At 38.9% G+C, this 26,216-nt stretch overlaps 1 protein-coding gene across 6 annotated transcripts; it reads left to right on the forward strand.

Annotated features, from left to right (window-relative positions):
- The first annotated feature begins 46 nt into the window (after positions 1 to 46).
- Positions 47 to 25,672, forward strand: LOC148864065 (DHHA1 domain protein). 6 transcript variants are annotated; one of them, XM_088981201.1, is made up of 7 exons: positions 47 to 475; positions 812 to 910; positions 1,069 to 1,435; positions 2,305 to 2,439; positions 3,674 to 3,756; positions 23,288 to 23,393; positions 23,527 to 23,900. In XM_088981201.1, exons 1-7 carry the CDS (start codon positions 231 to 233, stop codon positions 23,644 to 23,646), a joined length of 1,155 nt encoding a protein of 384 aa, XP_088837327.1. In that variant the 5' UTR covers positions 47 to 230; the 3' UTR covers positions 23,647 to 23,900. The 6 variants fall into 6 exon arrangements, with proteins under 6 accessions (XP_088837327.1, XP_088837328.1, XP_088837324.1 ...); XM_088981200.1 differs by having other exon boundaries at positions 102 to 475; positions 2,230 to 2,439; XM_088981202.1 differs by lacking the exons at positions 23,288 to 23,393; positions 23,527 to 23,900 and adding an exon at positions 25,392 to 25,615 and having other exon boundaries at positions 99 to 475; positions 2,230 to 2,439.
- The last annotated feature ends 544 nt before the right edge of the window (positions 25,673 to 26,216 follow it).

Genomic DNA, 26,216 nt, shown 5'->3' on the forward strand with positions numbered 1-26,216 from the left:
CCAAAGTCATCAACATCTACAAATTGCCTTCATGGTGTGGGAATTTATCCATCAAATATTTCTGTCAGAGTTATTTAGGTTTTTGAAATCTGGTAGGGTTGGGCTGGGATTCAGAAATCTGAAATGGGCTTATCCGTACTTTAAGGGCATACCATAGGGGTAAATTTGGAAACGAGAATACAACCGTCCCCTTTAAAGGTTGCAGTGGTCTAGCTCGGCGAGGGAAAGTGATGATAACTCGGTTCTTTTGTCGCCTGATCCCGTCAAAGGACTGCTTCACAGTCCGCAGGATATCAACTGGTTGCCATTTCTGTACACAAAGCCATTTTTCCATGGAAGCTGGGAAGAAAGCTGCAGTCTTGTACCATTATCCCTGTCCGGACGGCGCGTTCGCAGCTCTGGCCGCCCACCTCTTCTTCTCCGCCACTTCCACTCCCGCCGTTTTCTTCCCCAATACTGTTTATGACCCAATCAGGTCCCTTTCCCCTCTCTCTCTCTACCCTCCCTCATTCCGTATTTCTATTGTCTCTGATGTAGCTGGAGTTTATTTAGTTCAGAAATTAGTAACGTTGATTGCTTGGTCGATGCATGTTTTTGCTAAGTGCTAGTTGTTGGATAATGCTATGTGTATGTCCCTGTTATGATATATTAGGCTTTTCAGGTTCATTTATTGATTGAATGATATGAAGAGTGTACAGTTCCTATGTGGGTTTTTATTCATTACATACTTCGTACTTGTTTGTTATTAGTTGTTGATATGGCATCAATAATCTTTTTTTTTTTTTTTTTCTTTTTATTGTTCTTTCTTCAGGGTGGAAGATCTTCCTTTGGATGAAATTAATGATGTTTACCTCCTAGATTTCGTAGGCCCTTCTGGTTTTGTTCAAGCAGTCGCTTCTAAAGTTGAAAGGTTTGTTTTTTTGGTTTGTTTTCCGTTTAAGAGATATGCGGAGTTGATGGATTTTAGGACTCAGTTGTTTCTTCATGTTATCCTTCTGCAAGGAAATCAACTTAGACATAGTTATACTCTTCTGTTGTTAATAACTCATGACGTTCTCTTTTTCCCAGGATTGTGATTTTAGACCATCACAAGACTGCATTTGAGATGCTAAATGGAAACACTTCTGTTGGCAAGAATGTGATTAAAGTAATTGACATGGAGAGAAGTGGGGCTACCATTGCTTATGATTACTTTAAGAAGAATCTCTTAGGAAGTGGTAAGATATCAAATAGCAGTAGTGGGGCAGTTGGAGTTGGGAATGAACTGTTACCTGAGAGTTCACTCAAAGGCGTTAGTCTGCTGCAGATGTTCAAATATATTGAAGATGCAGATCTATGGAGATGGGCTCTTCCAGATAGTAAAGCTTTTAGTAGTGGGATGAAAAATATGAATATTGAATACAATGTTAAACTAAATCCTTCTTTGTTTGAGCAGGTAAATATTCAATTTGATCTATTGGTTTGGTTGTTTTGGTGATTCTGTCAATGTATTGATTGTTCCTGTACAGAGCAATGTCAAAGCCTTAGGTTTCATGTGATGGGTATGGTTGTTAAGGCTAGATTTAAGTTTTTTTATTTTTTTTATTTTTTTTATTTTTTTTTATGAAGGAAATAACAAGGATACATTTAGGAAATTGGAAGAGAAAGAGTGGAAGAAGAAGAAGAATTGGGTTGCTAGGAAGATGACAGATAAGAAGATGACGGTTACAATGAAGGTAGTGACCTATTCTGATAAAAAAAAATGAAGGTAGTGATCTAGGAAGCTTTGTCTGGGTTGAGCTGGGAGTGACTAGGGGTAGAGGTAAGAGGGAAAATGGTAAAGAAAACTCTAAGAGGATCAACATTAGTACTCTGACGGAAGTAGGGGTGATCATGGGCTGGGCCCAATTACCTGAGGTAGATGCAAATGAAGTGGATGGAGTAAGGTAAGTCCTCTTCAAATGGCAGCACCCTACCATACTTAGAAGGTTCTCCTTAGGTACAGAACATGTTGGGTGGTCCTGGGAAGTAGCTGTAGTAGTAATAACTAGCTCATGCTCCTGGGAAGCAACATTTGACCCATGCTGTCTATATGGGTCTTCAAAGGCTTGAATGATCCCCATCGTCTCCTCTATTTTCTTCTTGGGTCTTCCTTTCTTTCTATTCTCCTATTCTTAGTGTGCATCAGACTACTAATAGTTTGATTTCTACTCATACATGCATGTGCATGTGTGTGTTTGTGTGTAACAGTCACTACACCACAACATTAATGTGGCAACTGGCACCCATCGTTTCTTACTATCTGAATTTCATAAATTTGAGCAGTTACTAAAGTTGGATCTTCAGTCTGTAATCAATCAAGGCATGGGAAGCTTGTCACAAAAACAAAAACTAATTGATGAAGTTCTTGAGCAGTCTTTTGAAATTGAACTGGGTGGTGGATTATTTGGCCGTTGCCTGGTATGTTCTTGCTTGCACATTCTTTTTATTTGTTGTTTCTTCGTTGAGTAGCATTATAATGATTCTTCCAGTCTTTCTTTTGTAGAATCTGTGGGTAGACTTCTTTTTGCTCAATACTGTAGCATTTGGAAAGAGAAAAAGATATTGGTTTGATTAGAAATGTGATTTTGAAATAGTGATCCATTTGATTCTTGCTCCTCCCTTCTTCTACCAAAAAGAGAAAAGAAAAGGATGGTATTGAATTTCTACATATCCATTATGAATTCCCTGAACCCAGAAAAACTAGTTCTTAATAAAGTTCCCTATGAATTTACCTTACATGCTAAACTGAGAAGTCATAGCAGTTTTGCATGAAAGGAGCATAGACTATCTTCGTCTATGAATATGTGCCATTTAAATCATGTTTTCCAAGGTGCCAATGCAATGCTAGGTGACAGGAGACCGCCTTGTTGCCTAGGCATCACCTAAGTGATTGTTTTTTTTAACTAAAAAACATGAATTCTAGCGTAGTTACCTAGGTTAGGTTCTATAACAACTAGAAACCACCATTTATTAATAATTATCCATATATTTCATAAAGAAGTATAAATTTCATATTCAAAAATAGAAAATCAACATATTCATGAGAAGGAAAAGAAAATTCAAAAAATATAGGGCTTGAGACCCTGTTTTTTTCCTAGGAAAATAAGAAGAAGAATGTGTTTACTGGACAAGATTTTTAAGTTCTTAGTTTTGTTTGTTCAAGTTTTTAAGTCTTTGAGGGTTTAAGACAGCATACACCAACATGTGTGTTGATTGAACCCTAACAAATTAGAAACTAATAAAAAGAAATTAGTATATAATCCCACAAAATGAATATTTTAGTTATTAATGCCTTTTTTTTATTATATTTTAAAAAAATTAAGAATATAAAAGTATTTCATAGTGCCATGTACAAATTAGCTTGGTGATTAAGCGAGGCAACCCTCCATGCGCACCTTGTCACCTAGGCATTGCCTTGACAACTATGATTAAGTTTAAGATAAAAATTTTAGTCTGGTAGGATTCCTTTTGTTCTAGTTTTCTTATACCAATTACAATATAGAAAATATGTTTTATTGTATTGCATTTTATCTAATTCACTAATACGCAATACATGGATTAAATATTTTGGGTATCCCTACTTGAAATCATTTTTCAATTTTCATGTCTTACCAATCTTAAAATATGAACTTTCTAATGAGTCTTTATGCAGGCTGTTCATGGTGATTCTATTTCAGATCTAAGAAGTGAGCTTGGAAACCAGTTGGCTAACAAGAGTAATAGAGTAAAGTTGAGGTTAGATATCTCCTTTTCACAACCTGCTATATTGAAGCAATATTGGAATTTAATCTGATTAATAAATAGTTCTTGTTTTCAAATTTGACTCTATAAACAATCCTATTCAGTTCTAGGTTCGAAGTAGAGAAGAAGAAGAGAAGAGAAAGAGAAGAAGAAGGGTTCGGCCTGTAGAGGAAAAGTCACCCCTCTAATCGACTCACTTTGTATTTATATTGAATAAATTGAGTTACAAGAAAGATAGTATTGCCCCTTAAAGTGATGGGACACATAACTTAAACTTGAATAAAACATACCTTTCACTTCTAATTAGATAAACCAAAAGACCAAAATACCCCTATTTTGTCGACTCTAACACCCCCCTCAAGCTGGAGAGTATATCCTCTAGCTGGAGAGTATATGCCATATAGTTCGAGCTTGTCACATATATAATCTACTCTGCCCTGAGACAGCCCCTTTGTAAAGAGATCTACCCACTGGTTTCCTAAGCTCACATGAGATGTAGTTATCACTGCACTAATCATTTTTTCTCTTACAAAGTGGCAATCGACTTCAATATGCTTTGTTCTCTCATGGAGGACTGGATTAGAAGAGATATGTACAACAGCTTGATTATTATAGTATAACCTCATGGGTTTGTCAATTAAGAGCCCCATCTCTTGTAACAAGTTCTTCAACCATACTAGCTCACATGTGGTATGAGCCATAGCCTTGTACTCAGCTTTTGCACTGCTCCTTGCCACCACTATTTGCTTCTTGCTCTTCCAAGTTACCAGATTGCCACCAAGGAAGGTAAAATACCCTGTAGTTGATCTCCCATCTGATACAGAACCAACCCAATCAACATCTGTATATCCTTCTATCTCAAGAGTTCCTCCACTTTTGTATAGCAAACCATGACTTGGAGCACCCTTCAGATACCTAACAATTCTTAGAACTGCTTTCCAATGAGGAATCCGAGGATGTTGCATAAATTGACTCACCATACTTATAGCCAAGGTTCAAAATACCAATATGCCCGATATGCCGGTAGGGGCGTATTGGGCGAATGGATACTGTTTTTTTTTACTTTTTTATATTTTTTTTCTAAAACCGGTTTAGGGGGGCCGATTTGGGGCTCCTCCACCCCCTGAACCGGTCAGCCGATACAAGTCGATACGTGTCGATATTTTGAACCTTGCTTACAACAAATTATATATTTGGCTGTGTAATAGTCAGATAGTTCAATTTTCCCACCAACCTCCTGTACCTTCCAGGATCATCAAGCTTTTCACTTGCATCAATGCTCAACTTAGCATTTGGTTCCATAGGTGTCTCGGCTCACCTAACAGCCCTGTTTCTTCAAGTAAGTCAAGGACATATTTCCTTTGACATAAGTTAATTCCATGCCTTGACCTTGCAACTTCTATTCCTAGGAAGTACTTCAATTTACCCAAATCTTTCATATTGTAGTGGTCCTGTAGGAAGTTCTTCAACCTCTCAATCCCATTACTATCACTCCCAGTTATGACAATATCATCCACATACACCACTAGCAAGACTTTCCCATCTTTTGAGTCATGGCTGAATACAAAATGATCCACCTAACACTGTTTCATCTCAAAGTTCTTCACTATTTCATTGAATCTACCAAACCACACACGTGGAGATTGTTTTAGCCCATAAATTACCTTTTTAAGTCTACAAACCTTACCATCCTCCCCCCGAGCAACAAACCTTGGTGGTTGCTCCATATATACCTCTTCAATTAGATCACCGTGCAGGAAGGCATTCTTGATGTCAGGTTGCAAGAGAGGCCAGTCATACCTTGCTGCTAATGAAATCAATACCCAAATTGAGCCAATTTTAGCCACAGGAGAAAATGCATATAGTCCACACCATACAACTGAGAATAGCCCTTGGCCACTAACCTAGCCAGTGATTTAAAAGGCGCGCCTAGGCGCACAGGGTATGCGCCTCGCCAGGTCCAAGGTGCAACCCTTTCAAAAGGCACATGCCTGGTGCGCCTAGGTGCGTGCCTTTTGAAAATTTGGCGCTTTTTTGCTTTTTTTTCAACATAACGGCTGGGCCGGGGGTGCCCATTTCACGCCCTTCGAGGCAAACCCAAACAAGTCCACATTAGGTCTTAAATTCTTATTTTTCACACAAAAAATAATGATTTTATAGTTTTAATTGCTTTTTAAGAAGACATTTTATTAAGATGAATGAATGAACAACATTACCAAACTGGGTCATTTAAGACCTAATGTGGAATTGTTTGGGCTTGCCTCGAGGGGCGTGGCACAAATGCGGCTCGTAGAATCAGGAATGTAATATGTTTTACATTACATTAGCTATGTGAAGTACTGTAATTGAGTGAAAAAGGAGATTAGAGGTTTTACATGCTTGAAAATGTTTGATATGTTTGATTTTATTTTTAAATTCTCATACAATAGGTTTTTTAAAACATTATTTTAAAATTTAACTTTATATTTTTTAGTAATATTATGTTTAATATTTTTTGAATTTTTTGACTTTTTTTTTTATTTTTAGCATTTTTTTTTGTATTTTTGCACCTTGCTTCAAAAAGGCACGTGCCTCGCCTTGTGCCTCAGGTGCAAATTGACCCCTGCACCTTGCGCTTTTAAAACACTAAACCTAGCCTTTAATCGTTCTACACTGCCATCTAGAAGATACTTCACTATGTAGACCCACTTACACCCAAGAACATGCTTACCGGGAGGGAGAATAGTAAGTTCCCACGTGTGATTGTGTTATAAAGCAGACAATTCCTCTTCCATTGCTTGTTACCACCCTGGAGAGGTAAGGGCTTCCTGGACAGTTTTGGGAGTGGAAACCGATGATAGCAAGGATATAAAGTGGCGGTGGGAAGCAAAAATGTGAGCAACTGAAACATAATGTGAAATAGGATGAGATGTACAACTACGCTTACCTTTCTGCAATGCAATAGGAAGATCAAGGTCCAAGGGAGGAGGTGCAACCACTGGATTTGTCGACGAGGACTGAGTTGGAGGGGGGGTCGTTGCTCTTCTATGAGTATACACTTGTCGGATTGGTGGCCACTCAGTAGTAACTTGCATGGGAGAGGGATCCGTAACTGGAATAGGAACCACGGAAAGGGGGTCCTCAACAGGAACATGAAGTGGAACCACGGGGGAAGGAGAAGGGACCTCGGTGCCTGAGAAATAACTTATGAGAGTTAGGGTTATAACACTTATACCCTTTTTGAGTCCTAGAGTATCCAAGGAAGATGCATTTAGTAGCACGTGCATCTAACTTGTCGAAACCAAGCCCCAAATATTGAACAAAACAAACACACCCAAAGACTCTCAGAGTAAGAGGTAACCGAGACAGAGTGGGAAACAAAACTGAGAAAGGGGATTGACTTCCAAGGATGGACATGGGCATCTGATTGATGAGGAAACATGATGTTAGGACAACATCATTCCAGAAACGCTTTGGGACATTCATATTAAGCATCATAGACTGAGCAGTTTCAAGTAGGTGCCAATTTTTCTGTTCAGCTACACCGTTTTGTTGTGAGGTGTAGGAACAAGAAGTTTGATGAATTATCCCATGGTGCTCTAAGTATTATTGAAATGGTGTTGAGGTGTACTCTTTTGCATTATCGGAGCAAAGAATTTTAATATGAACTCCAAATTGGGTACGTATTTCAACATAAAATTTTTGAAAAATTGAGAACTATTCACTGCGATCTTTCATAAGATAGAGCCATGTCATCCTTGAAAAGTTATCAACAAAAATTACTAAATACTTATAACCATTGTATGACACCACTTTATTTGGACCCCAAACATCAGAATGAAATAAAGAAAAAGGACTCAAGACACGACTATCAACTCTTGGACTAAAAGAGACTCTTTGGTGTTTCCCAAGCTAATACGATTCACAATCCAACGATGAAAGATTACTTAAGGACGAAACCAGCAACTTCAGGGCCTTGAAAGATGGATGACCAACTCTGCAGTGCCATTGAAAAGGAGTAAGAGATGACTGAAATGCTACTGGCAGGGCACCACCATCAAGGTTATACAATCCACCTGCCTTATGCCCTCTGTTGGTTCAGCTGATTTAGTGTTTATGTTAGTCATATTTGTGTCTTAAGTCCTTAGTTATTGGGCCAAAACTTGTTTAATGTTTTATTTGTCTAGGTGTCCCATCACTAATCAGGGGCATTCTAGTCCATTCATGTAACATTATTTTGTAAATATCTATATAAGATTGTAAGGCCGGCTGAAGTAGATGAGCCGCCATTCTCAAATCTTCTTCTCTTCTTCTTCTTCTTCTTCTTCTTCTTCTTCTTCTTCCTCTTCTTCTTCTTCTTCTTCTTCGGCTGCTGTGTTCCAGCAAACATGGTATTAGAGCACTAATCCGTTTGTCTGGTTATAGCCACCACTTTTCTGCTCTTCTCTATTCCTTTTTTCCTCTCTCTCTCCTATCTTGGCCGTTGTGAAGAAACCCTAGGGTTGACCGTAGAACACAACAAGGTCTATATCTAGGGTTTCCCTTGGTTGTAGGGCCCAAGGGGAGTTTATTCCAGAAGTCGATGCCCTACTAGATACCTTGTAGCAGGTAGTAGCCATTCGACTACTAAGAGAGATCTGTGTGGAACAGATCTAGGTGGAAGAATTGACTTTGACAGTCCTAGTACAGATTGTAAGTGTGATCACAGTCTACGACAGCAGAAGTCAAAGCCCAACCTAGTCCAGAAGTGTTCAACACAGTACAGAGGTGGATTATTCTTGGTTTCAGACTTGTTATGACGGGTTCTCAGGCTTGTAACAGCTTTGGTAAGTCTGAAAGTGTTCTTTGTACTGAGTTTTTCAGTTGTGATCACTGTAAGAGGAAGGAGATGTCTTCAATATCGGGAGAAGTGTCTTCTAGGGATAATAGAACTGGTGGGAGGTCTCCTAATCTGGAAAGTCCAAATCTGCACAGCTTGCAGATCACCGGTGTATTGTTGGATGAATACAACTTTAAAGAATGGTCTGTTTCAGCCATGCTCTTCATTACTTCCCAAGAACTCATGGGTTATTTAGATGGACAGAAGAAGGAACCTGAAGTGGGTAGTGTGGAGTACGCAGTATGTCATAAGGAAAATGCTATTGTTATGTCCTGGCTGCTTGCTTCGATGACTCTAAGAGTGGTCAGGACTGCTCAACACTTTTCCACCGCTGCTAAGATTTGGGAGAAAGTTTCTAAAACTTATGGACAGAGAAAAAACAATGCCTGAATTTATAGGCTAAACCAAGACATTGTTGCATTGAGACAAGGGAATATAACAGTTGCAACGTATTTTGCAACCCTAAAAGGACTATGGGAAGAACTTGATCATCATCTTATTCTTGATTGGGAGAATGCAAAAGACAAGGAGAGGCATGATAAACAAATTGAAGAGGGTAGAGCCTTTAAGTTCTTGGCTGGTTTAGATCCAATGTATGAGAGCATAAGGTCTCAAATTTTGGGAAGGAATGAAATGCCAGATTTACATCATGTCTATTATCTAGTAAGGAATGAAAAGGTTAGGAGGAAAGAGATGCAAGTTGATACTCAAATACAACCAATTGAACATTCAGCCCTGATTTCTTCAAACCAAAAGGGGAACAAGCATTCAGACAAGAGGCATCTTAAATGCACTCATTGTGGAGATGAAAGGCATGTAAAAGAGACTTGTTGGGTTCTTTATCCTCATCTGAAACCAGCTGTGTTAAGGAAAGACAAGAAGCACCAGAAGAATCAAACAACAAATGGGAACCTTGTTACAAGTCACAGTGGTGATAGCTCGAAGAACACATCTACAGTTGCATCTTCTCCCATGAGACAGATTGCTAATTCCTCCGCATCCAGGTCCTTGGGTTTCACTGTTGATGAGGTAGAGGTCCTTAGTCGGGCCTTAACCCGTCTAAGGACTAATTCCCTTGCCTCCACCTCCCTTGCCAGATTAGGTATTGTCTCTGCTTATAGTGCAACTAGTTCTATTGGCTCTACTTCTTGGATTATTGATTTCGGTGCAACTGACCACATGACACACATGCCCTCTTTATTTTCTTCTTATCAATTGATGTCTGACCAAGGTAAGATGAGAGTTGCTGACGGTTCTCTCTCCACCATATCTGGGAAGGGGGGGTTGACCTAAGCAAGGACCTCTCTTAAATATGTTCTACATGTTCCCAATCTTACTTCCAATCTCTTATTTGTTTCAAAGCTTACCAAGAATTTAAACTGTAGCATAACTTTCTTTCCTACTCATTGTGTCTTTCATGACAGATTGATGAAGAGAACGATTGGGAGCGGCCATGAGTGTGGAGGTCTCTACTATTTTGATGCAGACATCAGTTCGGCCTTACAAACATCTGCTGCCAATAGTCAGAATAATGAGGAGTCAATAGCTAGGTTACACTTGTGGCATGCTAGGCTAGGTCATTTACCTTTTTCATCATTGCAAGGGTTGTTTCCTGAATTATTCAAGGGTATTTCAAGTCAAAGTTTAGTTTGTGAAGTGTGTCAATTGTCAAAACAATGTAGAACTCTTTATCCAATTTCTAGTAATGAAATTCAAGCTCCTTTTGATTTGGTCCATTTTGTTGTTTGGGGCCCTTCACCTCTTGTTTCTATAGATGGCTTTCGTTACTTTATCAACTTTATTGATCACTACTCACGATGCACATGGATCTACTTGTTAAAAGGACGTGATGAAGTGTCATGGATAACCATGGCATTTTGTAAAATGATTGAAACTCAATTTGACAAGAAGATTAAGCAATTCCGTTCAGACAATGCTGCTAAATATTTTGAAAGATCCTTGAACCTGTTCATGGAGGATGCTGGCATGCTACATCAGTCATCTTGTGCTAGTACCCTTCAATAGAATGGGGTTGCTGAGCGCAAAAATAGACACTTATTGGAGACCGCTCGAGCTTTACTATTTCAGCACAAGGTTCCCAAGCACTACTAGTCTCAAGCTGTCCTTACTGCATCATATCTGATAAATCGGATGCCATCCAAGGTGTTGGGTATGAAAACTCCTTTCTCTGTCATTTGTCCTAATCTTCCAGACTTTCCTCTTCCACCTAGAGTCCTCGGTTGTGCATGTTTTATACATGTAAAGGATCCAAACAAGATCAAGTTGGATCCTAGGGCTACGAAAGGAATCTTTCTAGGGTACTCTTCTACACAGAAGGGTTACAAGTGTTATGATCCCGTCACCAAGAAGAAATACGTCACAAAAGATGTGGTATTTTTTGAGTCTCAATCCTATTTTCCTTCTTCCCAGAATCCTCTTCAGGAGGAGATTAATGTGATGAAAGAGGATTCTTCTTCCCCCTTCTTTTTTGTGCCTCTTTCTGCCTCGGGCCTTCCATCTTCTCCTCCTGATCCTCCTAGTTGTAGCATCCCGGGTGAACCTAGTGAGGTTCCCATTGCACCTGTTACCACTCTTGATGCTGCAGATGTAACTGAGGACTCCAGTAAGCAACAAAAGGATATAATAATTACCTACAACAGAAGGAAAAAAGACCCTCTAACTCATGGTAGCAACCAATCGGACTCGGATCAATCTGTCTCAACAACTCCAGGTAATCTTATCACTCATACTTCTGATTTGGATCTCCTTATTGCTCTTCGTAAGTCTACCTGTTCTTGTACTATCCAACACCCCATTGCTGAATTTGTTTCTTACTCACGTTTATCTCCTCGTTATTATTCCTTTGTGTCTGGTCTCTCCTCCGTGCATGTCCCTACTAGGTACTCAGAGGCAGTGTCTGACCCAAGACGAAGAGAGGCTATGAATGAAGAAATGAAAGCCTTAGTGAAAGCAAGGACTTGGGAATTAGTGGATTTACCAGAAGGGAATAGCACTGTGGGATGCAAGTGGGTGTTCACTGTAAAGCATAAGAAGGACGGGTCCATTGAAAGATACAAGGCCAAACTTGTGGCAAAGGGGTTTACTCAGAAGGAAGGGATTGACTACAAAGAGACATTTGCACCAGTCGCGAAGCTCAACACAATCCGGGTTTTATTGTCATTAGCTGCAAACTTCTCATGGGAGCTACATTAGTTGGATGTGAAGAACGCTTTCCTAAATGGCGATCTACGTGAAGAGGTATTCATGGATCCTCCACCAGGTTATGGTTTTGATGGGAAAGTGTGTAAACTGAGGAAAGCATTATATGGTCTTAAGCAGTCTCCTTGGGCTTGGTTTGAGAAGCTTTGTGGGGCCATGAAGAGAGTGGGATACACTCAAAAGTGGTGCAGATCATACCTTGTTCATAAGGAAACAGAATAGCAAACTTACGACACTCATCGTCTATGTGGATGATATGGTGATTACTGGGGATGATCTGGAAAAGATAAAAAGATTAATGGAGTTCTTGGCTTCTAAGTTTGAGATCAAAGACTTGGGCCATCTGAGGTGCTTCCTTGGGATTGAAGTTGCTAGGTCACAAGAGGGCATCTATATATGTCAACGGAAGTATGTCCTTGATCTTCTAGAGGAGACAGGTATGGTGGGGTGTAGACCAGCAGATACTCCAATAGAACAGAACCATGGTCTATAGGAATCAGTAGGTGAGGACTACCTTGATAAAGAGAGATACCAAAAACTGGTAGGGAAGTTGATATATCTGTCTCTCACTCGACCAGATATTGCTTATGCTGTACATGTTGTCAGCCAGTTCATGCACTCTCCAAATATTCCTCATATGAGAGCAGTGGAAAGGATTCTTAGGTACTTGAAGACTTGCCCAGGAAAAGGAATTCTGTTCAAAAAACACAATAAAATTGAAATTGAAGCGTATACTGATGCAGATTGGGCCGGTTCTGTTGGAGACAGGAAGTCTACTTCTGGGTATTGCACATTTGTTGGAGGGAATCTGGTTACATGGCGAAGTAAAAAGCAGAATGTGGTTGGTAGATCAAGTGCAGAGGCTGAATATCGAGCTATGGCTCATGGTGTTGCTGAACTACTGTGGCTTAGGACCCTTCTTGGTGAGCTCGGGATAAAGGTCGAGTGTCCTCTCAGGTTGTACTGTGACAACAAGGCTGCCATCAACATTGCAAATAATCCAACGCAACATGATAGGATGAAGCATTATTGAGATTGACCGACACTTTGTTAGAGAAAGAATAGTCTCAGGGGAACTCTGCATTCCTTATACTCCTTCTGAGATGTAGATTGCTGATGTGCTATCAAAAGGACTAGTTTCAATGGAATTCTTAGACTTGGCAAGCTAAACATGACTAACATCCATGCTTAGCTTGAGGGGGGAGTGTTGGTTTGGCTGATTTAGTGTTTGTGTTAGTCACATTTGTATCTTAAGTCCTTAGTTATTGGGCCTAAACTTGTTTAATGTTTTATTTGTCTAGGTGTCCCATCACTAATCAGGGGCATTCTAGTCCATTCATGTAACATTATTTTGTAAACATCTATATAAGATTGTAGGGCCGACTGAAGTAGATAAGCCACCATTCTCAAATCTTTTTCTTCTTATTCGGCTATTGTGTTTCAACAAACACCCTCCACCAATCTTCATCCCTGTCTTGAGATCCTGAAACACACAAGAAGAGGGATAAAAGGTAATGGAACAATTAAGTGACTTGGTTAATTTACTAACAAACATAAGGTTAAAAGGGAACTTGGTAACATATAAAACAAATGATAAAGATAAGGAAGAAAGATCAACATCACCAACGCCACAAATGGGAGATGTAGAACCATTAGCAAGGGTAATTGTTTGGGATGTGGACAACGGAGAAAGTGAGGAAAATACATCTGGAGTCCCAGACATATGATCCGAGGCTCCAGAGTCAATGATCCAGTGTGAAGGTTTGGAAGCCAAGCAAGCCATACCTGAATGGGCAAGAGTAGCTGTGTTCTACTGAGAGGATGTCTGAAGGAATTTCTCATATACCTCACGTGGTACATTCACCATCTCCTTCCCAGAAGCACCAATAGATGTGGAGGGAGCCTGATCATTTTGCTGATTTTCACTAACTGTACCACTGCTACTAATCACAGCATGGTTAGCCCAAGTGTTGGGTGGACCATGTAAATCATAGCAGAAATTAACAGTGTGCTCCTCTAATCCACAGTATGTACACTTTTTAGGTACATTACTCCTTCCTTTACCACGACCTCCCCTTGAGTCTCAACCTCCACTCTGGCCACTAGCACGATTAAACATAGGAGCACCTCGGTTTCCTGGAAATCCACGGCCACTACCTCCACCACCTCTATTTCCACGACCTCCTCCTCTAGTCACCACAAAACTAGATCTGTCCGAGAGAGAAGAAGACTCTGTAGACTCAATAGATATCCTCCTAAGGCAGGCAAGCACTTCTTCAAGTGAGGGGAGAGCAGATCCCCCTGTATTTGTGCTCGAATAGGTTCATAGTCATCCTTTAGACCCACCAGAAACCGTGTCACATCAAGTTGCTTTCGCTGTTGTTGCTGAGCCCGAACATCCGGTGTCAGAGGATGATATACATTAAGCTCATTTCAGATATTTCTCATGCTTGCATAGTATTTGTCCAAGCTTTGGTTACCTTGCTTCAGATTAAAGTACTCTTGGTACAACTGATATACTCTAGTAGTATTATCTTGGTCGGAATAAAGTTTCTTAGCATGGTCCCAATTTTCTTTAGCTGTATCTAGGAACATAAAATGCACATTGATTTTAGGTTCCATGCTATTCCACAGCCAGGTCATGATTTGAGCATTCTTTAGCTGTATCTAGGAACATAAAATTCACATTGAAGAGGGTTTTTCCTCTCTCACATGCTTTACCTTTTTCTTGGCCTTTAAGAACACCTCCACTGACTTGGCCCACGACACATTATTCTCACCATTCAACTTAATAGATGTCATTTGAACATTTAAGTAATCTGGAGAAATCATAATACTTGTTTTATTGTCACTCCCATCTCCGGTTGACGCCATCTTAACTAATTCTCGTCACTTCACAAAGGAATCACTGTTATAGACAAGGTATTCTTCTTTGACTATTCAGCACCACACCACACACTACTCAACAGAATATAATTATCACCACACTACTGCTGTCATGAACTCAGCAATCGAAAGACCTACTTTCAATGCACATATCCAGGTATAAACAGAATGAAAAGAGGCTGATATGCATACCTATCAATTCACATCACCACAGAAATGTATTATAGACCAAAAGAAAGCAGCCGCAGTCCACTACTGGGCTAAAATAAAAGATTCTGTTTATACCTGTCCACAAACAGCCCTCTTCGCATCACCGAATAGAGGATATCTAGTACACCACCTCAATGACCACCACTACAGCAACCGGAGGCATATTCACTTCCAATCATTCTAGGAGAAAAATAAAGAAAACTGATATGGCTGGCGGCGAACTCAGGAAGAAGAAAGGGTGATGAGAAAATAAGGAAAAAAGAAAAAACTGGTGTCTTATTGCTCTGATACCACATAAATAATCCTATTCAGTTCTAGGTTCGAAGTAGAGAAGAAGAAGAAGGGTTCGGCCTGTAGAGGAAAAGTCACCCCTCTAGTCGACCCACTTTGTATTTACATTGAATAAATTGAGTTACAAGAAAGACAGTATTGTCCCTTACAAGTGATGGGACACATAACTTAAACTTGAATAAAACAGACCTTTCACTTCTAATTAGATAAACCAAAAGACCAAAATACCCTGTTCTGTTGACTCTAACCGATTCGATCAATTATGGCTAAACATTTGTAGCCATCAATAAAGCTGCATATAATGCCTTAGATACAACCTTTAGGTTGCCCCTTTTGTTGATCAGTAACTGTAAAATTCATTAATATTCGAAATGAAGCTCAAGAGTACAATAAAGATACAAAAGCAGAAAGAGATAAACCTTCTTATCTCTCCCCAAAAAACTTTTCTTCTTTTTACAACTGATCTCTACCTGCCCCTTGTTTAGCAAGAGCATTAGGAAAGGAATTTGCACTCCTTTTGAGTTTTGACCCATTGGACCCATAATTTTTATTAGCAATATGAAAATCAGAATTTCATTAAAGATTAAAAAGAACAGAATACAACAAGATGTGAGAAACTAGCAAACCCATTACAGGATTAGCCCCCCCACTATATTACAGTTGTGCCCAGTACATATGTTGTCTTTGAACCCCTTGCTTGGCTAAACTATCTGCCAAATGTTAGCAGATCTTTAACCTACCTTATTTGAACATTCATATCTTTTGAAATCCATTTGAAGCATCTAAACTCATTTCTAAGCTGCCTTTGAACCACCTTCAATGATCAAACTACCAACTCCCAATTATTTGGCTTTATTAACCCCGAAAACTACTGCCAGGAATTCTGCTTTTGACCCATCAGATTCTTTATTCCATTTGTGTGAACCATTTGAATTTCCTCTTTTTGTTGTTTTAACTCCTCCGCAGTTTTGCCTCCTTGCTTAGTAGCCATCCCACAACCAATTTGTAATCCAGAATCCCCTTTAATAACTAATTTAACAATGTTCAAAGATCTTTCCCTCTTTACTCCTTCAATTAATGCCAAAATTTCAGCTCTTAGGAAATCTCCTCCAATTGGGCCAGAATAAAATGCAAGTATTTTTCCTATTGTGTGTGGGTTACCCAAACTGCTTCCATCAAAGTTGATCTTAACAAATCCTCTTTTTGGCGGAGACCAAGTAGGAATACTGATATTCTTAATTGGGGCAGAATTTTCCACCCTTCCAGTTTGAAATGATGTCATTCGATGAGACAGTAGAAAAGGAGTCCAAAAGATTGCAGCCAATGGGCTAAGTGTAATAGTCTCTATGATAGCTTCTTTGCTTCTCTCCTCATACATGAAGATTCTTGCATTCCTTTCTTCCCAAGTAGTCCAACAAATAGCAGCCCTTGTACACCTCCACATACTCCTTTTCTTTTGCCCACCGAAGAGGAGTCAAATAAACTTCATACATCAGCTGGGGGATTCCACCTACACCCAAACAAGGAAAAGAACCATTCCCAAAAACATAAAACAAAAGGGCACGAGATTAATAAGTAATAGCAAGTCTCACCATTGGCTTTGCACAATGCACACCAGTGGGGAGATAGCACCAATTAGTTTTCTGTCTCTGAGCAGGTCATAGGTATTAATTCTTATTGGCTTTGCACAATGCACACCAGTGGGAAGATAGCACCAATTAGTTTTCTGTCTCTGAGCAGGTCATAGGTATTAATTCTTCCACAATACCTTCCCGGAAAAGAAAAACTCCAATCTTTGGTGGAGTAGGCTACCTTTAGGTTGTCCTTTCAGGCATATCATTGCATTAACACATCCCAAGTGCTTGTTAAATAAACATATTTTATTATCTTTCATTTTTTTCTCTTTTGGTATCTTGAGAACCAAAGAATTGAACCAGAATGGTTGTGTACTAAAGCAGGCACCAACCCCAACCTTTACTGATTCAATATCTTTTAAAGTCTATACCACGACTTGTTGGTAGAGAGGGCTAGTGTAAGACCCCACAGGAGACTAGTGTTTTGGTACCTTGAGACCCAAAGAATTGAACCGGAATGGTAGTGAACTAAAGCAGGTACCCACCCCACCAACCTTTTCTGATTCAATATCTTTTAAAAGTCTACACCACAACTTGTTGGTAGAGGGCTAGTGTAAGACCCCATAGGAGACTAGTGTTAGTAGAAGAATCGGAAACCCTAGTAAATCTGGACTGGTTATAGACACTTTACTGGTCACTCTAGTTGTACCTATGTTTATGATTAAAAAATATATGATGCAAAAAAAAATATAAATAAATATGAAGCTTGAGGGGGGGGGGGGCAGATTTGACAGCTGGCCCATTCCACATAAATTCAAATTTTAAGTTGTTTTGGTTATGGGGGGGAGTTAAGCAACCACCCCACGTATGAAGAGTGGGGAGGTTGCTCTAACCTCCCTACCCCATAATTGTCTCCCTCTATATAAGGGGGAGAGGAGAAGAAAATTGGGAGGCAGATAGAGAGAAGGGAGAAGAGAAAGAGATAAGAAAGAAAGAAAAAAAGGAGAGAAGAGAGAGGAATAGAAGAAATAGAGGAGATTTGAAGTTCGGCTAATTGAGGTGTAAGGATAGGCTTACACAAGTATAAATCTTATCATTTCTTTCTATCTCTTTAAAATTTTATCTATTTCAATCCTTATCCTCTCTCTCTCTATTATGGACGCATTCCTCGGAAAGACGTACCATCGCCGCCAGCAGCAACAGGAATCTGACCCACCGCCAGATTAGATTAGATCATCTTGCTTGTTCTTATCTTATTCTATTGCTCTTATCTTATCTTGTTAGTAAGTTATCAGATTAGGATTAGTTTATCTTATTATCATATTAGGATTAGTTTATCTTGTTATCATATTAGGATTAGTTTATCTTGTTATCAGATTAGGATTAGTTTATCTTATTATCAGATTAGGATTAGCTTATCTTATCCTTAGCAAGATAGAATTGGAAGTCTCCCTATTCAGCAAGGAGACTCCCTAAGATTAGGACTCTTGTAATCTCCTATTTAAGGAGACACCATTATTGAATGAGGATATCGAATATTCAGTCAAGAAAGAGAGTAAAGGAGAGTTAGATGATCTCTTGAACAAATCACCATTAGGGCGCCTAGATAGGTCCATCAAGAGCAGGGAGGAACAAGGGAAAACAAAGGGTTTTCTCTGTGGACCGACCCGTGACGAGATCCTATTCGCGGGCCCATAGCATTTTAGTATCAGAGCCGGTCGTCATGGGAGATCTGTAGCAGCTATCATCCAGGGTCCACGAACTGGAGCATAGGCTCGTAGAAACCAGCAAGGAGGTTCGTGAGGTCAAAGACGATGTCCGGGAGTTGCGACGCTTTTTGGAATCGTATTTCTCTAATAGGGAGAGGAATCCAGAAGGGGTTGTAACCACAAACAGCCTCCGCCTGACTTGACGGAACCGTCCGGCGAACAACAGCAGCAGCAACAGACTCTTCTTGGTCCACAGTAGTAGCAACACCCTCAGCCACAGTAGCCAGACAACCAACAACAACAACAACTGCAGCAGCAGAAGCAACAACATGATCAACAGCAACAACAACTTCTCCGAGCAGCTATTACTAGTCCTAGTATAGTTGCCCCGAAACTAGCCCCTAAGTCCTATGGGCCCTTCAAGGTTCTACGACGGATTGACAGTGTGGCCTACCAACTGGACGGCCAGAGACCAGCCGGATTCATGATGTCTTCCACATCGCCTTGCTGAAACCATTTACGGGTGTTCCTTCGGACCAAGTCCCCTCCCTGCCACCCCTGCAAGATGGCAAACTGATTCCCCAACCTAAAGCTGTCATCCGCTCTCGTTTCAATCAAGGAGTTCTTGAAGTCTTGGTGAAATGGTGTAGCTTACCATTGGCCGAAGCCACATGGATCCCATTGACAGAGTTCCAAGCCACATATCCGGAGGGACGTACCATCGCTGCATTCCTTGGAAAGACGTACCATTGCCGCCGGCAGCAACAGGAACCTGACCCACCGCCAGATTAGATTAGATCATCTTGCTTGTTCTTATCTTATTCTATTGCTCTTATCTTATCTTGTTAGTAAGTTATCAGATTAGGATTAGTTTGTCTTATTATCATATTAGGATTAGTTTATCTTGTTATCAGATTAGGATTAGTATATCTTGTTATCAGATTAGGATTAATTTATCTTATTATCAAATTAGGATTAGCTTATCTTATCCTTAGCAAGATAGAATTGGAAGTCTCCCTATTCAGCAAGGAGACTCCCTAAGATTAGGACTCTTGTAATCTCCTATTTAAGGAGACACCGTTATTAAATGAGGATATCGAATATTCAGTCAAGAAAGAGAGTAAAGGAGAGTAAGGTGATCTCTTGAACAAATCACCATTAGGGCGCCTAGATAGGTCCATCAAGAGCAGGGAGGAACAAGGGAAAACAGAGGGTTTTCCCCGTGGACCGACCCATGAAGAGATCCTATTCGTGGGCCCATAGCATTTTTATTGGTTACTCTAGTTGTACCTATGTTTATGATTAAAAAATATATGATGCAAAAAAAATATAAATAAATATGAAGCTTGAGGGGGGGGGGCAGATTTGACAGCTGGCCCATTCCACATAAATTCAAATTTTAAGTTGTTCTGGTTATGGGGGGGAGTTAAGCAACCACCCCACGTATGAAGAGTGGGGAGGTTGCTCTAACCTCCCTACCCCATAACTATCTCCCTCTATATAAGGGGGAGAGGAGAAGAAAATTGGGAGGCAGATAGAGAGAAGGGAGAAGAGAAAGAGATAAGAAAGAAAGAAAAAAAGGAGAGAAGAAATAGAGGAGATTTGAAGTTCGGCTGATTGAGGTATAAGGATAGGCTTACACAAGTATAAATCTTATCCTTTCTTTCTATCTCTTTAAAAATTTATCTATTTCAATCCTTATCCTCTCTCTCTCTCTCTCTAGAGTTCTGTTAGAACTCAAAAGCTTATTTCAAATTATATATATATGTATACCTAGCGGATCCCATCCACCTCAAAGATAACAAAAAATAATAATAATAATACTGGGGAGCCTCTGATATGTCAGTGGATTCTATCCACCCCAAAGAATTTCAGTAGGCTAACCCGGTGCTATCAATACACATAAAATGGGACAGGTGTGCTGACCTGTAGCAACACTTTTCCACCTGTTGCAAACCTGAAAAGGGGGACACATGTTACTGTGGCAGCTTATATTGCCACTCGTAAATGACACACCCCTAGGACCCACTGTTTCAGTTTGTTGCCAACTGTTACAAAGGGACCCACTGTCATATGAGGTGGATCTTATCCACTTTAAGAAGATAAATTACATTACCCCTTGAATTAGTTAAGGTTCAATCTGTGGATCCTATCCACCTCAGTTATAAAAAATATACATCTAAATAGATAAATAAAATATAATCTAAATTCTCACTATAAAATCAAACTAATGGGTCCCACCTGTCAGTAGGGCCCACTATCAAAATATTTAAGTTTAAAATCTTAAAGTGGGCCACACCCACTAACAAATCAACCTAGTGAGTCCCACCTGTCAGTAGGGCCCACTATCAAAATATTTAAGTTTAAAATCTTAAAAGTGGGCCACGCCCACTAACAAATCAACCTAGTGGGTCCCACCTGTTAGTAGAACCCACTATCAAAATATTTAAGTTTAAAACATTAAAGTAAGTCATGCCCACTATCAAATCAAACTAGTGGGTCCCACCTATCAGCGGGACCCACTGTCAAAATATTTAAGTTCAAAACATTAAAGTGGGCCATGCCCACTATCAAATCAAACTAGTGGGTCCCACCCGTCAGCAGGGCCCACTGTCAAAATAAGTGGGTCCCACTTTTTACCTATTAACGGGACTCACTGTTAAGATGTATAAGTTTAAATACATAAGTACCCAATGGTGTATGGATCATGACCTATCTACCAATTGTAGGGCCCACTCATGGGTATAACCCGCTAAGAGTCCAAGCTGATGGGACTGCTTATACCTGTTATTGGGTTTAACCCTTACAAAGTAGCTCTTTCACATAAAATCAAAATCAAATGGTATTTCCTTAAAGGAATATAATTAAGGGGTTTTAGCAGACATAGTGCATACTTATACACCTTGAATAGGGAAACCCTAATTCTACTCAAGTTCTTTTTTTATGAATTATGATCAAAACAACCTAGAATGACTGAAAGTAGGCCAGCAGTTGAATAGACCATATAGAAGAATCAGACTTCGATTATGAAGCTGAAGGAATGGCCTATAACCTAACCAAGAAAAAGAGGTCAACCCCTTTGTGCCTTTAAAGAAGAGCTTGAGTAGCCAAGAAATGGACTATTCTCAGCTCCTCAATGCCATAGAACAAATGAGCCTACATAGATCAACAAATTAATACGTCTTGGCCTAAAATCAGGCACAAGCTGAGTTAAACTCAATTTTGGTGTATGCTGTCTTGAACCCTTGAAGAATTCAAAACCCGAACTGAGATACAAGGAAGAAAAAAATGATTGCTGGTTGCTATGGAACCTAGGGAAGTACCCTAAGATTTAGGCTAATTTATACTTGTTCATTTTCTTCCACCTTTCCCCCAGCTGTTAGGAGAATCTCAACTGAATTTTCCCATACAATATAGTTCTATTCAACTCGAGGTCATTTGGATGTGGCTTAAAATCAGTTGGAAGCTACTAAAAAAAATCAGTTGGCAGCACAATTGAGGACTTTGGACTTCATATCCTTTCTCAACAAAAATAACAGAAACCAGAATTAAGAACACCTTCTTCACAACTACCACATGATCACAATTCACAATCATTAATTACACCATTATTGCAACATAGAATATATGTTCACCAACTTGGTTAGATGTCACAATGACTCCACAAATCACAGCTCGCAGAAACTGAATTGTTACCCTTCATTCATCTATGATCTGTACTTTTCACTGCAACTTGTCACTCCTTTATATGGAACAAATAGAGGGAGAAAACACAACTTCTCTGATGCTGCTTATCATGTAGAAATATTGTATTTGGTGCTCAGAAGAAAAGAACTTGCCAATTGGTAAGAAAATCTACTTTCCCAAAGTCTGGGTTACTATTTATACGAGTAACTCAAATCTGAATGTGTAAACAATGATGAATTACAATTTTAATCCTGTTTAGTGTTTGATAGTAAAACAGAATTTCCTAAAACCATCCCACTTTAATTTTATAATTTTAATCCTGTTTAGTGTTTGATAGTAAAATAGAATTTCCTAAAACCATCCCACTTTAATTTACAAGTGTAAAAGGCCAATAACATCCCCCTATCACAGGCGTGAAAAGGAAAGAAATAAAACAGAAACTAAATATAAATACTACTCTCCTAACAGTTCTTAAGGCAACAGTCAACTTCAAACTACAGAATTGTTCAAAGGAAATGTCCTTTAATGCCAAAGGCAACCTCCATCCAGAAGTTATGTAAAAATGACCCACTTTTTCTTTTCTTTTCTTTTTTCTTTTTTTGCTGTAAAAAGGACCCTCTATTTGGGACATGGTTTCTGCTTAGAAAATGGGCCCATAAGGCTGAAGAAGGAAAGGAAGCATGGAAAAATCAAACATCATTTTGGATTTCCCTTTTATTTAAAAGTTTTAAGGCTCATCAGTCCTCAATTTCCTATGCAAGAACACTTGGCCTAATAAGGCTAGCCTCCATGACCTTTGTCCTTCAAATCTCTCATCCTTATCCATTCTAAAAATACTTTAAGTTGCTTTATGTGGAACTTCCCATGCCACAAATCAAGCTAACAACTCAACCTCAAAGATGACTAAGTACTGAAGGAACCTCCTTGTTATTTAGGTTGAATTACAGACTCAAAATCCACATTAATTTCCTGCTGAAATCAGAGGTGTACACCATTTTCTTCTGCATTTTAGTACAAATTTCATAAGTGTCCTTGTTCTGGTTACAATTTGATATGATCCCTGTCCTATGTGTCTTTCTTGGGTCCTCTAGGGGTATTGGAGCTGTTGCTTATAGAGTTCCTGAGCTACAAAATGATCAATTGCTGAAAATAAGTCTGAGGAGTTTGGGTTCAGAAGACACAACCCCCATATCACAGGTTATGTTCTTTTCCTTTCTATCTACTTTATGGAATATACTTCCTATTGGGTTTATGGAAATGCTTTCCTGACACTAACAGATAAGATAATTATAACTCTGGGATGAAATTAAAGGTGGTGATTGAAATGCAGAAATATGGAGGGGGTGGACATAGAAACGCTAGCTCATTCATGTTAAGTTCAGATGTATTTGACCAGTGGAAGGTAGGAGCATCCCATGAAGCCCAAGACTCCCAGAGTAAATCAGTTTGACCATACCAGTTGAGCAAGAAGATAAAAGCACTGAGCCGGAGCTGAAACAAAAATGGAGTTAACCTTATTAGGTGATGTAGCTGATTAGCTCATGTCAAAACAGCAGTTGCCTGTTGTTAATTAACCAGGTTGACCTTTGATCTGGTTTTTGATGCATCAGTTTTGAGTGAAGCTAACACAGGGAAGTAAAGGCCTTCTTTGAATTATTCAAATCTTTAAGAGTTCTAGTAATATTCTTATCATTCTTTTAGCCATCTAGCAGCATTTAATCGGTATGTTCTCTAGAGGGATTAGGCTTTTACGCCCCCCTCATAGGTCTTTTTTGGCTGGATTTCTTAATAAAATTTCAGTGGCCGTGCCTCCATCAGGAGTAAGGTTTGGGAATTAAAAAAAAATGGTAGGATCATATATGGCCCGTTACAGAACCTCTTTTGTATTTTTTATTTTTTTGCTTATGTTATTTGAAATACTTAAGGGTTCTTAGGAGATCACCTGAATGTATTGCTTTGTGGGCGACTTTAATCTTTGGCAGCAGGAAGCTTAATGGCAATGTTGAAAGGTGAGATGTAGGTCAGGCGAGGTTTAAATCTGTGTAAGGCAGAGGTTGGTATTGAAGAGGTGTGATCACTGTGATGTAGGACTAAAGGCATTTTGAGACAAAAGCCCCAAAAAGTTCTTATGCAATTTTCTTGTGCTTTTTTGAACTCTTCTCTTACATTTTATTTTATATTAGTTAAAACAATTAGTATACCTTGCCCATTTGATTAATATACTTTAATTTATTTTTAAAAGAAAAAATAATAAAAATTCTTTACAAATAATTTTTGTTGCAACTTTTGAATATACTTAAATAGGTGGGTATTGTTATGATACCGCATATTTAATTATTTATTTAGATGGTGTAGCTTATTGGATAATGCTTATCTTTATATCTTTGCTATTTTGTGGGTAACGCACATTAAAATTGAAGTCCAACATGTTATTTCCTTTTACATTTTGAAATATTATTTTTAGCTTCGAAAAAAACAACTGTTATTTAGCTAAACTATAGATTTATTTTTCCTTTTGCTCAACATTTTATATAATTTGATACTATATTTTCTATTAAGTGCCAAGTATTAACTTATAAGGATATGCATTATATGCTTTGGATGTGTTTGGATATGGTAAAATGATATAGATACACTTGGATACATTTAACAAACTCTTACAAATCTCACAAATATATTAGTAACATTAAATCTAAGGTTGAAATAAGTATGAAAGTATAAATACATAAAATGTGCACTTTTTCGTGGTACTTCCTTAAATGTCACAAAAACAAATATGATTTAAAAACTATTCTATAACTGTTACAGAAAATTTGAAGCATGACCTAAATTTGTAAGCCCATTTCCTAAAAAATTTTGCTTTCCTAAAATCATGAGAATATCTAATGATATTCAGGCCTTTGAATCTTAATGCAATTTTGTGATCTTTACGTGCTGCCAGGCTGCCAGCATTTCCGTTACACTGATTGAACACGAGCAACGGAGCAAATGTCCTTGCACAAAAAACACAATCTCTCCATTTTCATCTCTTGTAATTAAACCAATAGCACATTTTCCATCTCTTCATTTGGAGGCATCAAAATAAAACGTACATTTTAATAGTTTTTATGGGAAGATACATTACAATTAACAATATTGAGAATGCTTGGTTAAGTTCTTAACAGAGTAATAACCTGTATTGTATGTTTATTACAGTCTACAGAGGGAATTGCTTGGTTAAGTTCGCCTTTCCTCTTGCCGTGTCGTTGCAACTTAACATCGCTTGCTGCTCACTTGAAAAAGCTTGATTAGGGTGTGTTTGTTATCATTTCAGTTTCTTCATGAATCATTTTGGGGATTGATCATTGCTGTTTAGAGTTGAAACTAACAACAGCAATTTGTATTTGTATTCATTAACTTAAAACATTTTTGATTGTGACATGACAACTCTAAACGTTTTAAGAAGAAACAACAATGGTATCAAACACAACCTAAAATAGCAAAGTACTTCAAAAAACCAATGAAACCACCTTTCATTTTAAGCAGTTGTGACTTGTGAATAACCTGACGAGGCGATGACAGGTTTCAGCAATTTACCCTTGCAAAAGCTTACATTGCTGACATGATTCTTTAAGCTTAAAGATCCCGAGTGTGTACTAATTGACTAACCTGAGTGCATCACATTTTAGTGTGACTTGACCTTGATCTCAAGCTTTAGGCCCAATTCTTAGGGTTGGGTTTGAGTTGAGCTGAAACCCAGCGCAGCCTGCCCTGACTTGCACCCTACAAGATGATATGGTTCCACTTTACACAAAAGAGAATTGATGTAAGAGGAAGGTGGTGCAAATTTTGCATTGCCAAGGACATTTTACACTAGGTAAGAGTAAAAAAGATAGGATCCATTTGAGAACTCCGTTTGAGCAGAGTGTAAATACAAATATATTCATTAGAGATACAAAAATGAACCAAATGCAAAATTAAACCATAAGCTCAGTTTGAGAATACTGCAAATACAAATATATACAGTGCAAGTAAATAAAT

The sequence above is a fragment of the Nelumbo lutea genome, chromosome 3 (assembly GCF_056320005.1).
Source record: "Nelumbo lutea isolate HS-2025 chromosome 3, American lotus-T2T, whole genome shotgun sequence".
Taxonomy (NCBI): domain Eukaryota; kingdom Viridiplantae; phylum Streptophyta; class Magnoliopsida; order Proteales; family Nelumbonaceae; genus Nelumbo; species Nelumbo lutea.